The 15,520-nt window shown below is 40.7% G+C and overlaps 1 protein-coding gene across 2 annotated transcripts in view; it reads right to left on the reverse strand.

Annotated features, from left to right (window-relative positions):
- idh3b (isocitrate dehydrogenase (NAD(+)) 3 non-catalytic subunit beta) overlaps positions 1 to 12,592 on the reverse strand; it is a 30,338-nt gene extending 17,746 nt beyond the window's left edge. For both annotated transcript variants that reach the window (XM_055160380.1, XM_055160379.1), the window contains exons 1-6: positions 12,507 to 12,592; positions 11,106 to 11,264; positions 8,333 to 8,453; positions 8,184 to 8,244; positions 7,852 to 7,984; positions 1,468 to 1,601 (exon numbers count right to left, since the gene is read on the reverse strand). In XM_055160380.1, coding sequence (XP_055016355.1) covers positions 1,468 to 1,601; positions 7,852 to 7,984; positions 8,184 to 8,244; positions 8,333 to 8,453; positions 11,106 to 11,264; positions 12,507 to 12,548 — 650 coding nt within the window. In that variant the 5' untranslated portion in view covers positions 12,549 to 12,592. The remainder of the gene's footprint in view (positions 1 to 1,467; positions 1,602 to 7,851; positions 7,985 to 8,183; positions 8,245 to 8,332; positions 8,454 to 11,105; positions 11,265 to 12,506) is intronic.
- Positions 12,593 to 15,520: the final 2,928 nt, after the last annotated feature.

Consider the following 15,520-nt stretch of genomic DNA (forward strand, 5'->3'; position numbering starts at 1 on the left):
CACTATACACACACACACACACACACACACAGACACTATACACACACAGACCATCGCCCAACTTCTACAGACACAGACAACAACACAGGTTATTACACACACAACACACCATCACACACACACTATACACACTATACACACACACACCATACACACAAACACACACACACACACACACACACACACACAGAGACACACACACACACACAGAGAAACACACACAGAGAGACAGAGACACACAAACACAGAGACACACAGATACATCCTGATGTGGAGCCACATATTGGGACATTTATGTGTGTGTAAACTGGGTTAAATGAACAGAATGTAGAGAGTCTAGTTCAGGGGTGGGCAAACTATGGCCCGGGGGCCGTATGTGGCCCTTTAAACCTTTTAATCTCTCCTGCCGAACTGGAATAAATGACAATAATAAACCCTGTTGATGATTTATTGGTCTTGCATTTCCGGTGTTTCCCAGTAGATGGAGCACTATATATACATTGAGTTGCGGCGTATTATGTTGGCTGCAATGCTTTATGGGAAAGTGTTCTTACAGGAGTTATTGGGACCATGAGTGAAGTAGTGGTGTTTAAGATATAAGGCTGCACTGCTTCTGTTTTAAGGTGATAAAACTCAAACATAGAAAAGCTCCAGACTCTGAGCTGTAAATATCAACACATACAACATCATAGAGTCTGGTCACACTGAACCTGCAGGTGTGTGTGTGGTTGTTCAGTTGGTGGAGCATTCGCCCACTGATCTGAAGGTTGCTGGTGTGATTCCAGCTCCCACAGATGAATGCTGCCGTTGTGTCGTTGGGCAAGACACCTTGCCAACTATGTGTGTGCGTGTTTCCGTGTTGTAAAGCCCTTTGAGCCTTGAAGGTGGAAAAGTGCTATAGAAAAATGTGACCATTTGCGGTGCGGTTTTATTTTCGAGCTATTTTCAGTCAGATTTGAAAACTGTGAGTTCATGTTGTTCGTTCTCCTGTGTTGTGCAGTGGAACAGGTCCAGACACTTTTATGTGTTGTGAATATTTCATGTAGTGTTGAAGTGTGCAGTGCGATGCTGAAGTCCGACATAAACATGAACATGAACGTAATGAATCTTAACACGTCATGTCTTGTCTTCTGTCCGGCCCTTCAGTCAAACTTTAGGACCGTATGTGGCCCGCGAGCCGAAAAGTTTGCCCACCCCTGGTCTAAGATTTATAATGACGTATCACATGACCACGGGAAATATCGGCTCATATCGACAAGATTTAGGCCGAGAGCTTATATGTTTCCAGGTGCACATATCGGCCGATATATCGGTGGGGCCCTACTGTAAACATCCTAAGGAGGGACAATACACACACAACAACACACAACACACAACACACAACACAGTACACAAAAGTACTGCAGTGTTCTGACCAGTACATGACAGTACTATAGTAGTAGTAGTAGTAGTATCTGTAGTACTCACATGATGTTGGCCTTGTGTACTGCCGTCACTTTACTTCGTCCTTTCTTCGTGGCGAAGTCAAAAGCAAATTTAGCGATTCTCCTCGATTTTTCTCTGGTGATGATTTTCAGACACTCGATCACTCCAGAGACGGACTGAAAGAAACAAACGACAGAGAAACAAACGACAGAGAAATAAACGACAGAAATAAACGACAGAAATAAACGACAGAGAAATAAACGACAGAAATAAACGACAGAAATAAACGACAGAAATAAACGACAGAGAAATAAACGACAGAAATAAACGACAGAAATAAACGACAGAAAATAAACGACAGAAATACAGAAATGAACGACAGAAACAAACGACAGAGAAACAAACGACAGAAATAAACGACAGAGAAACAAACGACAGAGAAACAAACGACAGAAATAAACGACAGAAATAAACGACAGAAATAAACGACAGAGAAATAAACGACAGAAATAAACGACAGAAATAAACGACAGAGAAATAAACGACAGAAATGAACGACAGAAACAAACGACAGAGAAACAAACGACAGAGAAATAAACGACAGAAATAAACGAGGGAGGAGTATTAATATTTGTAGTATTTGTAGTACTTGTAGTATTTGTACCTCGTGTTCCAGGGAGCTGTACTCTCCCTCCGTCTGCTCTTATGAGTCTGTGTAGTAGTATTTGTAGTAGTTGTAGTATTTGTAGTAGTTGTAGTAGTTGTAGTATTTGTAGTAGTTGTAGTATTTGTAGTAGTTGTAGTAGTTGTAGTAGTTGTAGTAGTTGTAGTAGTATTGTAGTAAGTTGTAGTAGTTGTAGTTTGTAGTTAGTAGTAGTAGTTTGTAGTAGTTGTAGTAGTTGTAGTATTTGTAGTAGTTGTAGTAGTTGTAGTATTTGTAGTAGTTGTAGTAGTTGTAGTAGTTGTAGTAGTTGTAGTATTTGTAGTATTTGTAGTAGTTGTAGTATTTGTACCTCGTGTTCCAGGGAGCTGTACTCTCCCTCCGTCTGCTCTTATGAGTCTGTGTAGTAGTATTTGTAGTATTTGTAGTAGTTGTAGTAGTTGTAGTAGTTGTAGTAGTTGTAGTAGTTGTAGTATTTGTACCTCGTGTTCCAGGGAGCTGTACTCTCCCTCCGTCTGCTCTTATGAGTCTGTGTAGTAGTATTTGTAGTAGTTGTAGTAGTTGTAGTATTTGTAGTAGTTGTAGTAGTTGTAGTATTTGTAGTATTTGTAGTAGTTGTAGTAGTTGTAGTAGTTGTAGTATTTGTACCTCGTGTTCCAGGGAGCTGTACTCTCCCTCCGTCTGCTCTTATGAGTCTGTGTAGTAGTATTTGTAGTAGTTGTAGTAGTTGTAGTAGTTGTAGTATTTGTAGTATTTGTAGTAGTTGTAGTAGTTGTAGTAGTTGTAGTAGTTGTAGTAGTTGTACCTCGTGTTCCAGGGAGCTGTACTCTCCCTCCGTCTGCTCTCATGAGTCTGTGTAGTAGTAGTAGTAGTAGTTGTAGTAGTTGTAGTAGTTGTAGTATTTGTAGTAGTTGTAGTAGTTGTAGTAGTTGTAGTACTTGTAGTACTTGTAGTAGTTGTAGTAGTTGTAGTAGTTGTACCTCGTGTTCCAGGGAGCTGTACTCTCCCTCCGTCTGCTCTCATGAGTCTGTGTAGTAGTAGTAGTAGTAGTAGTAGTAGTAGTAGTAGTTGTAGTAGTTGTAGTAGTTGTAGTAGTTGTAGTATTTGTAGTAGTTGTAGTAGTTGTAGTAGTTGTAGTAGTTGTAGTACTTGTAGTATTTGTAGTATTTGTACCTCGTGTTCCAGGGAGCTGTACTCTCCCTCCGTCTGCTCTCATGAGTCTGTGTAGTAGTAGTTGTAGTAGTAGTTGTAGTACTTGTAGTACTTGTAGTAGTTGTAGTAGTTGTAGTATTTGTACCTCGTGTTCCAGGGAGCTGTACTCTCCCTCCGTCTGCTCTCATGAGTCTGTGTAGTAGTAGTAGTAGTAGTTGTAGTAGTTGTAGTAGTTGTAGTACTTGTAGTAGTTGTAGTACTTGTAGTAGTTGTAGTACTTGTAGTAGCTGTAGTATTTGTACCTCGTGTTCCAGGGAGCTGTACTCTCCCTCCGTCTGCTCTCATGAGTCTGTGTAGTAGTAGTTGTAGTAGTTGTAGTAGTTGTAGTATTTGTAGTAGTTGTAGTACTTGTAGTAGTTGTAGTATTTGTACCTCGTGTTCCAGGGAGCTGTACTCTCCCTCCGTCTGCTCTCATGAGTCTGTGTAGTAGTAGTTGTAGTAGTTGTAGTATTTGTAGTATTTGTAGTACTTGTAGTACTTGTAGTACTTGTAGTACTTGTAGTACTTGTAGTACTTGTAGTAGTTGTAGTAGTTGTAGTAGTTGTAGTAGTTGTAGTAGCTGTAGTAGCTGTAGTAGTTGTAGTACTTGTAGTATTTGTAGTACTTGTAGTATTTGTAGTACTTGTAGTATTTGTAGTACTTGTAGTATTTGTAGTACTTGTAGTAGTTGTAGTACTTGTAGTAGTTGTAGTAGTTGTAGTATTTGTAGTAGTTGTAGTATTTGTACCTCGTGTTCCAGGGAGCTGTACTCTCCCTCCGTCTGCTCTCATGAGTCTGTGTAGTAGTAGTTGTAGTAGTTGTAGTAGTTGTAGTATTTGTAGTAGTTGTAGTAGTTGTAGTAGCTGTAGTATTTGTAGTACTTGTAGTAGTTGTAGTACTTGTAGTATTTGTAGTAGTTGTAGTATTTGTAGTAGTTTGTAGTAGTTGTAGTACTTGTAGTATTTGTAGTAGTTGTAGTATTTGTAGTATTTGTAGTAGTTGTAGTACTTGTAGTATTTGTAGTACTTGTAGTATTTGTAGTACTTGTAGTACTTGTAGTATTTGTAGTATTTGTAGTAGTTGTAGTAGTTGTAGTAGTTGTAGTAGTTGTAGTATTTGTAGTAGTTGTAGTAGTTGTAGTAGTTGTAGTAGTTGTAGTAGTTGTAGTAGTTGTAGTAGTTGTAGTAGTTTGTAGTATTTGTAGTAGTTTTGTAGTAGTTGTAGTATTTGTAGTATTTGTAGTAGTTGTAGTAGTTGTAGTAGCTGTAGTATTTGTAGTACTTGTAGTAGTTTGTAGTAGCTTGTAGTATTTGTAGTAGTTGTAGTATTTGTAGTAGTAGTTGTAGTAGTTGTAGTATTTGTAGTAGTTGTAGTAGTTTGTAGTAGTTTGTAGTATTGTAGTAGTTGTAGTATTTGTAGTATTTGTAGTATTTGTAGTATTTGTAGTACTTTGTAGTACTTGTAGTACTTGTAGTACTTTGTAGTAGTTGTAGTAGTTAGTAGTAGTTTGTAGTAGTTGTAGTAGTTGTAGTATTTTGTAGTAGTTGTAGTAGTTGTAGTAGTTGTAGTATTTGTAGTAGTTGTAGTAGTTGTAGTACTTGTAGTAGTTGTACCTCGTGTTCCAGGGAGCTGTACTCTCCCTCCGTCTGCTCTCATGAGTCTGTGTAGTAGTAGTAGTAGTATTTGTAGTACTTGTAGTATTTGTAGTACTTGTAGTACTTGTAGTACTTGTAGTATTTGTAGTACTTGTAGTACTTGTAGTACTTGTAGTATTTGTAGTAGTTGTAGTAGTTGTAGTATTTGTAGTAGTTTGTAGTTTGTAGTAGTTGTAGTAGTTTGTAGTAGTTTGTAGTACTTGTAGTACTTGTAGTAGTTGTAGTATTGTAACCTCGTGTTCCAGGGAGCTGTACTCTCCCTCCGTCTGCTCTCATGAGTCTGTGTAGTAGTATTTGTAGTATTTGTAGTAGTTGTAGTATTTGTACCTCGTGTTCCAGGGAGCTGTACTCTCCCTCCGTCTGCTCTCATGAGTCTGTGTAGTAGTAGTAGTTGTAGTAGTTTGTAGTAGTTGTAGTAGTTGTAGTAGCTGTAGTATTTGTAGTAGTTGTAGTAGTTGTAGTAGTTGTAGTAGTTGTAGCAGTTGTAGTACTTGTAGTAGCTGTAGTATTTGTAGTAGTTGTAGTAGCTGTAGTATTTGTAGTAGTTGTAGTAGCTGTAGTATTTGTAGTAGTTGTAGTAGTAGTTGTAGTAGTTGTAGTAGTTGTAGTAGTTGTAGTAGTTGTAGTAGTTGTAGTATTTGTAGTATTTGTAGTAGTTGTAGTAGTTGTAGTAGTTGTAGTAGCTTGTAGTAGTTTGTAGTAGTTTGTAGTAGTTTGTAGTAGTTGTAGTAGTTGTAGTAGTTGTAGTAGTTGTAGTATTTGTAGTAGTTGTAGTAGTTGTAGTAGTTGTAGTAGTTGTAGTAGTTGTTGTAGTATTGTAGTATTTGTAGTAGTTGTAGTAGTTGTAGTAGTTGTAGTAGTTGTAGTATTTGTAGTAGTTGTAGTACTTGTAGTAGTTGTAGTATTTGTACCTCGTGTTCCAGGGAGCTGTACTCTCCCTCCGTCTGCTCTCATGAGTCTGTGTAGTAGTAGTAGTAGTAGTTGTAGTAGCTGTAGTATTTGTAGTAGTTGTAGTAGTTGTAGTAGTTGTAGTATTTGTAGTAGTTGTAGTATTTGTAGTAGTTGTAGTAGTTGTAGTAGTTGTAGTAGTTGTAGTAGTTGTAGTAGTTGTAGTATTTGTAGTAGTTGTAGTATTTGTAGTAGTTGTAGTAGTTGTTGTAGTAGTTGTAGTATTGTAGTAGTTGTAGTAGTTGTAGTAGTTGTAGTAGTAGTTGTAGTAGGTAGTAGTTGTAGTATTTGTAGTAGTAGTTGTAGTAGTTGTAGTAGTTGTAGTAGTTGTAGTAGTTGTAGTAGTATTTGTAGTATTGTACCTCGTGTTCCAGGGAGCTGTACTCTCCCTCCGTCTGCTCTCATGAGTCTGTGTAGTAGTAGTAGTAGTTGTAGTATTTGTAGTAGTTGTAGTAGTTGTAGTATTTTGTACCTCGTCGTGTTCCAGGGAGCTGTACTCTCCCTCCGTCTGCTCTCATGAGTCTGTGTAGTAGTATTTGTAGTATTTGTAGTAGTTGTAGTAGTTGTAGTAGTTGTAGTAGTTGTAGTAAGTTTGTAGTAGTTGTAGTAGTTGTAGTATTTGTAGTAGTTGTAGTAGTTGTAGTAGTTGTAGTAGTTGTAGTAGTTGTAGTAGTTGTAGTAGTAGTTGTAGTATTTGTAGTAGTTGTAGTAGTTGTAGTACTTGTAGTAGTAGTAGTAGTTGTAGTATTTGTAGTATTTGTACCTCGTGTTCCAGGGAGCTGTACTCTCCCTCCGTCTGCTCTCATGAGTCTGTGTAGTAGTAGTAGTAGTTGTAGTATTTGTAGTATTTGTAGTAGTTTGTAGTATTTGTACCTCGTGTTTCCAGGGAGCTGTACTCTCCCTCCGTCTGCTCTCATGAGTCTGTGTAGTAGTAGTAGTAGTAGTTGTAGTAGCTGTAGTATTTGTAGTAGTTGTAGTAATTGTAGTAGTTGTAGTATTTGTAGTAGTAGTATTTGTAGTAGTTGTAGTAGTTGTAGTAGTTGTAGTATTTGTAGTAGTTGTAGTAGTAGTAGTAGTAGTAGTTTGTAGTAGTTGTAGTAGTTTGTAGTAGTTGTAGTAGTTGTAGTAGTTGTCTTGTAGTAGTTTGTAGTAGTTGTAGTATTTGTACCTCGTGTTCCAGGGAGCTGTACTCCCCTCCGTCTGCTCTCATGAGTCTGTGTAGTAGTATTTGTAGTATTTGTAGTAGTTTGTAGTATTTTGTACTGCTCGTGTTCCAGGGAGCTGTACTCTCCTCCGTCTGCTCTCAGTCTGTGTAGTAGTATTTGTAGTAGTAGTTAGTTGTAGTATTTGTAGTAGTTGTAGTAGTTTTGTAGTAGTTGTAGTAGTTTTGTAGTAGTTGTAGTAGTTGTAGTACTTGTAGTAGTTTAGTAGTGTAGTATTTGTGTATTTGTAGTAGTTGTAGTAGTTGTAGTAGTTGTAGTAGTTGTAGTAGTTGTAGTAGTTGTAGTATTTGTAGTAGTTTGTAGTATTTGTAGTATTTGTAGTAGTTGTAGTATTTGTAGTAGTTGTAGTAGTTGTAGTAGTTTGTAGTAGTTGTAGTAGTTGTAGTAGTAGTAGTTGTAGTAGTTGTAGTAGTTGTAGTAGTTGTAGTAGTTTGTAGTATTTGTAGTATTTGTAGTATTTGTAGTATTTGTAGTAGTTGTAGTAGTTGTAGTAGTTGTAGTAGTTGTAGTAGTTGTAGTAGTTGTAGTAGCTTGTAGTAGTTGTAGTATTTGTAGTAGTTGTAGTATTTGTACCTCGTGTTCCAGGGAGCTGTACTCTCCCTCCGTCTGCTCTCATGAGTCTGTGTAGTAGTATTTGTAGTAGTTGTAGTAGTTGTAGTAGTTGTAGTATTTGTAGTATTTGTAGTAGTTGTAGTAGTTGTAGTAGTTGTAGTACTTGTAGTATTTGTAGTAGTTGTAGTAGTTGTACCTCGTGTTCCAGGGAGCTGTACTCTCCCTCCGTCTGCTCTCTGATGATCACCAGGTCCAGGTTGTTGTGTCGGGTCGAGTATCCAGGTAAACTGTTCACATGGACCACGTTCGCAAACAAGTCCAACTTCCTCCTGGACAAACGCACAACACACACACACACACACACACACACACACACACAACACACACACACACACACACAACGCACACAAACACAAACACAAGAGTCTTCAGAATAAAACACACAAGTCTGTAAGCAGCACTATGGACTATGGTTTAGTCCTGGTTCAGTCCTGGTTCAGTTTCAGTTCTTGGACGTGTTTCACAGACCTGAGTCTCATCTCGTACGACGCCAGTTCCCCTTTAAACTCCATGGGCGTGTGGATCTTTCCTACGACACAAACGTCACTAATGTTACTACGACACAAATGTCACAAATGTCACAATGACACAAACGACACGAACGTCACAAGCAGTACCTTTGATGGCCACTCTGTTGTTCTTCATGGAGGTGAGGACCTGCTCCAGCTTCTCCTCTGACGCCATGTTCTGAACCTCACTGAGATGGAACTCCTCAAACTCCACTGGGACGTCCCCGGCCTACAGGACACAAACAACATCCTCAAACATCACACAGAGGAGACGGAGACGCACGGTGATGTTCTCCACCTCCACCAACACAAACAACATCCTCAAACATCACACAGAGACACAGAGGAGACTCACGTGTTTCAATGAAAAACTGAAAAAACGGATAACGACTGTTTCCCGTTTCTGTGACTTGAACAGGTCTGAATCAGGACTAAACCGTTTTCAGTCCTGGGGCCTCATTTATAAAAACTGTGCAGGAGTTTTTGTAAGTTAGTGCGTACGTCTGTAGCTACGACAGGCGTGCGCCGCAAACTCCATGTTTAGAAAACCCACCGCACGCACCAAACCACACAATCTTTGCTTTATAAATCCCACCTGCAACTACAATTTGTGCACGTAAACCCACGTCACGCCCCCTCACACCTCCACCTCACCATAAAAGGACAGACCGCGCCCCCTCACACCTCCACCTCACCATAAAAGGACAGACCAGCGCCCCCTCACACCTCCACCTCACCATAAAAGGACAGACCACACCCCTCACACCTCCACCTCACCATAAAAGGACAGACCGCGCCCCTCACACCTCCACCTCACCATAAAAGGACAGACCACGCCCCCTCACACCTCCACCTCACCATAAAAGGACAGACCACGCCCCTCACACCTCCACCTCACCATAAAAGGACAGACCGCGCCCCCTCACACCTCCACCTCACCATAAAAGGACAGACCGCGCCCTCACACCATAAAGGACAGACCACGCCCCCTCACACCTCCACCTCACCATAAAAGGACAGACCACGCCCCCTCACACCTCCACCTCACCATAAAAGGACAGACCACGCCCCCTCACACCTCCACCTCACCATAAAAGGACAGACACGCCCCTCACACCTCCACCTCACCATAAAAGGAGCAGGTAAAGTGACTGGTGAATGAGATTTCCCTAAACATGAGCCGATAATCAGTGGGTTTGACCGAGACACGCGGGACAGAGGGAGGAGGAGGCTCCACGCAGCACCACGTGATCACGACAAACACTTTATTAAAGACTTTATTAAACAAGGTTTAATAAATAAATACAAAACTAAAAGTGACAACAATGACTCATCTGTTCATTTAATCATATTTTAATAATATTTAGGCAGCACATCTTTGCAGTAAAGACCATGTGTTTTTTCGCTGTTTCAAGGGTTTTATCGCTATATTTTTAAGTCTGTCTATGAAGTGTGTGTGGACTGGTCCTGTATTTATGCATATACATGCAGATACGTGCACGCGCTGATCTGAATGGTCAAATTATGAGTGTGTGCGAGAGATTCAGATGCCCTCCCCTGGAGAGGGAAAGGAGCGAGGGGACGACACGAGGACACAGATTTAGCACAAAACACATCAGATACAGATGTTATTCTGCCAATTAAAGTCCACACGAAACATCCAAACTGCTGAACCTGTGAGTGTGGGTCTGTGAGTGTGGGTCTGTGAGTGTGGGTCTGTGAGTGTGGGTCTGTGAGTGTGGGTCTGTGAGTGTGGGTCTGTGAGTGTGGGTCTGTGAGTGTGGGTCTGTGAGTGTGGGTCTGTGAGTGTGGGTCTGTGAGTGTGGGTCTGTGAGTGTGGGTCTGTGAGTGTGGGTCTGTGAGTGTGGGTCTGTGAGTGTGGGTCTGGGTCTGTGAGTGTGGGTCTGGGTGAGTGTGGGTCTGTGAGTGTGGGTCTGTGAGTGTGGGTCTGTGAGTGTGGGTCTGTGAGTGTGGGTCTGTGGTCTGTGAGTGTGTGTCTGTGAGTGTGGGTCTGTGAGTGTGGGTCTGTGAGTGTGGGTCTGTGAGTGTGGGTCTGTGAGTGTGGGTCTGTGAGTGTGGGTCTGTGTGTGTAGTGTGGGTCTGTGAGTGTGGGTCTGTGAGTGTGGGTCTGTGGTGCTGTGAGTGTGGTGTCTTGGTCGGGGGCATTATTCTGTTCTTCATACAGTCAGAGAGCAGTTCTCATGTGCTCAGTTCCCCATTACACAAACATGTAGGGCAGATTTTGGTTGGGGTCAGGTTCGGGCAGTGGGCTTCGTGTTGTCCACAGACTCGGGTCACAGACTCAGGTCACTCTGGCGCTCGGTGCGTAAAGACTAAAGTAAAAGTGTTAAAGTTGGTCAGTCTGTGTTCTATAGAAGTCTATGGTCGTGGTGTGGACTGTGAGACTCTGCGCTGCACCAGGTCTGGGAACGTGTCCGCGCTCGTGCACGAGTTTCAAATGTTTAATATTGTGGAGAATAATGAGTGGAATAAACAGCCCTTCTCTGTGTTTTGTGAACCAAACACTTAAATGCACAAATCTGAAGGTAATTCTTCTATATACGTGGATTTTCTGATCAAACTCTTCCTCAAACTCTGTTCACTTCTGCTTCTCTCCACGAGTGTCGCTTTTTCCCCGTGTCTCTAGACTTTGCGTAGAACTTACAGGAGGTTCCCGAGTTGACGTAGAGTTAAGCAAAGAGCCACGCCTTAGTCGAGTTCATAAATACCGCGGTTGGCGTAGGAAGCGCGCACGCACGGATTTTTGCGTAAGCAAGATTTAGAAATGAGGCCCCTGGTCTGGCGTGACGTATCCACAGAAACAAGCAGGTGACGGACCCTCCACCAGGAAAGTGACACAGTGCAGCTTTAAACTCTTTACCTTGAACACATCCTTGACGGCGGTCATGAGCTCCGGCCCCACTCCGTCTCCGGGGACCATGGTTACTTTGAACGTGGCATCAGCGCGAGCAGGAGCTGACTCCGCCCCTGACAGCGGGCGACAGGAGAGCACCTGCCAGCGGGGGGCACCACTCAGGGCCTGGAACCACACACACACAAAATAAAATAAAATAAAAAAAATTATAAAATTGTAATGAATAAAACTACAGAGAACTTTGTTATTGCATTCCTGTTTTACCACACACCACAGACTGACCCCAGATCAGCCACAGACAGACTGACCCCAGATCAGCCTCAGATCAGCCTCAGACAGACTGACCCCAGATCAGACCACAGACTGACCCCAGATCAGCCACAGACTGACCCCAGATCAGCCATCAGATCCCACAGACTGACCCCAGATCAGCCACAGACTGACCCCAGATCAGCCACTGACCCCATCAGCCATGACCCCAGATCAGCCACAGACTGACCCCAGATCAGCCACAGACTGACCCCAGATCAGCCACAGACTGACCCCAGATCAGCCACAGACTGACCCCAGATCAGCCACAGACTGACCCCAGATCAGCCACAGACTGACCCCAGATCAGCCACATGCTTCAGACTGACCCCAGATCAGCCACGTCACAGACTGATCCCAGATCAAGTAAAGGTAAAAGAAGCTGTTCACTTGAAAACTACCACTTCATGACATCACAAGGTGGAACAGAGCGTTTGGAGCTTTGGAGCTGTAAACGGACACAGCTCCAGGTGTGTTTTGGATTTCAGTTTGACACAGGAGCTTTAAATAAAAAAAAAATAAAAAAAAAAACTAGGAATTTGGTTGGAGGTTTATTTTAGTCCGAGCTGAGCCTGAGACACGGACAGGTCAAGGACACACACACACACACACACACACACACACACACACACACACACACACACACACACACACACACACACACACACACACACACACACACACACACACACACACACAAAACTTAAAACTACTCAAATAAAAATACTGCTTTTAAGAAAATAACTGCATTTAACAGTTGTGTAATTTAACAGAAGCAGCTGCAGTGTCCGGCCTCGTCAGTTCGGCATCATTAAGTTGTAAATAATAAAACTGAATTCGGAGACATTCGTGACCTACTTTTAAAAATAAAACACATTTAAACCGTCCACAGGTGCAGTTTTGTGTGTTTAAATTAAAGGTGATCGCTAAAATTGAACATTATTAACCGCAAAGTGACGTTAGCTCGCGTCACAAACACGCGTCGCACTGTTTCGGGATAAATCCGGGCTTTAAACTCAATCATATTCACCATTTTCGGGACATATCTAAAAGTTCCGGGCGGATTTCGGCAGGAGAAGAGCTGGATTTGAGTCTCACCTTGAGCAGATTTCCAGCAGCGCCTCTCAACGCGGACGCCATCCTCACACACGTGACCAGGCACCCCGACCGCGCCTGCGCACTGAGGCCGGGCGCAGGCGTGTAGAACGGTAGATGTCGCGCTCAGACTCTCGGCATGCGTTAATACTGCCGCCATCTTGGTAAGGGAGGGTACCGTTCTATATCGATGAAGCAGAGGCCGTTTTTATTTATTTATTTATTTATTTATTTTTATTTATTTATTTATTTATTTATTTGAGACAAGAAGTCACCAGAAAAAGAATGTAATGCTTTTTTTTTTTTTTTTTTTTTTTTTTTTTTTTAATACAAGAAATTATGACAGTTGGCAAAAACAAAATGTAAACAAATAAAACCAAAATGGCAGCTAGAACAGGAGCGGGAAACAAATTAAAGTTACGGAATGTTTCTTTTTAGGAGGAGGAGACATTGGTTCAGTTTAATTATTATTATATTTTATTTAATTTAACAGATCATACAATTTTTCTTTTTTTTAACTGATTAATGCAGATAATACTCCCTACAACTGTACACCAACTCACTCTTATGTAACAGATAATACTCCCTACAACTGTACAACAACTCACTCTTATGTAACAGATAATACTCCCTACAACTGTACAACAACTCACTCTTATGTAACAGATAATACTCCCTACAACTGTACAACAACTCACCCTTATGTAACAGATAATACTCCCTACAACTGTACAACTCACTCTTATGTAACAGATAATACTCCCTACAACTGTACAACAACTCACTCTTATGTAACAGATAATACTCCCTACAACTGTACAACAACTCACTCTTATGTAACAGATAATACTCCCTACAACTGTACAACAACTCACTCTTATGTAACAGATAATACTCCCTACAACTGTACAACAACTCACTCTTATGTAACAGATAATACTCCCTACAACTGTACAACAACTCACTCTTATGTAACAGATAATACTCCCTACAACTGTACAACAACTCACCTTTATGTAACAGATAATACTCCCTACAACTGTACAACAACTCACTCTTATGTAACAGATAATACTCCCTACAACTGTACAACTCACCTTATGTAAAAGATAATACTCCCTACAACTGTACAACAAATCACCTTATGTAACAGATAATACTCCCTACAACTGTACAACAACTCACTCCTTATGTAAACAGATAATACTCCCTACAACTGTACAACAACTCACCCTTATGTAACAGATAATACTCCCTACAACTGTACAACTCACCTTTATGTAACAGATAATACTCCCTACAACTGTACAACAACTCACCCTTATGTAACAGATAATACTCCCTACAACTGTACAACAACTCACTCCTTATGTAACAGATAATACTCCCTACAACTGTACAACAACTCACTCTTATGTAACAGATAATACTCCCTACAACTGTACAACAACTCACCTTATGTAACAGATAATACTCCCTACAACTGTACAACAACTCACCCTTATGTAACAGATAATACTCCCTACAACTGTACAACTCACTCTTATGTAACAGATAATACTCCCTACAACTGTACAACAACTCACCCTTATGTAACAGATAATACTCCCTACAACTGTACAACAACTCACCTTATGTAACAGATAATACTCCCTACAACTGTACAACAACTCACCCTTATGTAACAGATAATACTCCCTACAACTGTACAACTCACCCTTATGTAACAGATAATACTCCCTACAACTGTACAACAACTCACCCTTATGTAACAGATAATACTCCCTACAACTGTACAAACAACTCACCCTTATATGTAACAGATAATACTCCCTACAACTGTACAACAACTCACCCTTATGTAACAGATAATACTCCCTACAACTGTACAACAACTCACCCTTATGTAACAGATAATACTCCCTACAACTGTACAACTCACCCTTATGTAACAGATAATACTCCCTACAACTGTACAACAACTCACCCTTATGTAACAGATAATACTCCCTACAACTGTACAACAACTCACCCTTATGTAACAGATAATACTCCTACAACTGTACAACTCACTTTATGTAACAGATAATACTCCCTACAACTGTACAACAACTCACCCTTATGTAACAGATAATACTCCCTACAACTGTACAACAACTCACCCTTATGTAACAGATAATACTCCCTACAACTGTACAACTCACCCTTATGTAACAGATAATACTCCCTACAACTGTACAACTCACCCTTATGTAACAGATAATACTCCCTACAACTGTACAACTCACCTTATGTAACAGATAATACTCCCTACAACTGTACAACTCGCCCTTATGTAACAGATAATACTCCCTACAACTGTACAACAACTCACCCTTATGTAACAGATAATACTCCCTACAACTGTACAACAACTCACCCTTATGTAACAGATAATACTCCCTACAACTGTACAACAACTCACCCTTATGTAACAGATAATACTCCCTACAACTGTACAACTCACCCTTATGTAACAGATAATACTCCCTACAACTGTACAACAACTCACCCTTATGTAACAGATAATACTCCCTACAACTGTACAACTCGCCCTTATGTAACAGATAATACTCCCTACAACTGTACAACTCACCTTATGTAACAGATAATACTCCCTACAACTGTACAACTCGCCCTTATGTAACAGATAATACTCCCTACAACTGTACAACTCACCCTTATGTAACAGATAATGTACATTTATATATTTTTTCTCTTTGTTATTATATCATTGTGACGCGTGAGCTCCTTGTACTTCTTTTTATTTTGTATGGCGTTTGTTTTGTTGTTTGGTGAATCTGACACGGCCAAAATTGAACATTTCACAGTCATTTCATGTGAGTTTATTTTTATTTTCAGTTACTGTAAATGTGATTTATTAAGTTGAGACCGTGTCATTTGTACCTTTACACAGACTGATACTGAGTAAATATGAAAATGTGGAGTTATATCTGTCCTCACCCCTCTGTCCTCTC

Source organism: Boleophthalmus pectinirostris, unplaced genomic scaffold, assembly GCF_026225935.1.
Source record: "Boleophthalmus pectinirostris isolate CB_2022bp ecotype Guang Dong unplaced genomic scaffold, ASM2622593v1 HiC_scaffold_3, whole genome shotgun sequence".
In the NCBI taxonomy this organism is placed as follows: Eukaryota; Metazoa; Chordata; class Actinopteri; order Gobiiformes; family Gobiidae; genus Boleophthalmus; species Boleophthalmus pectinirostris.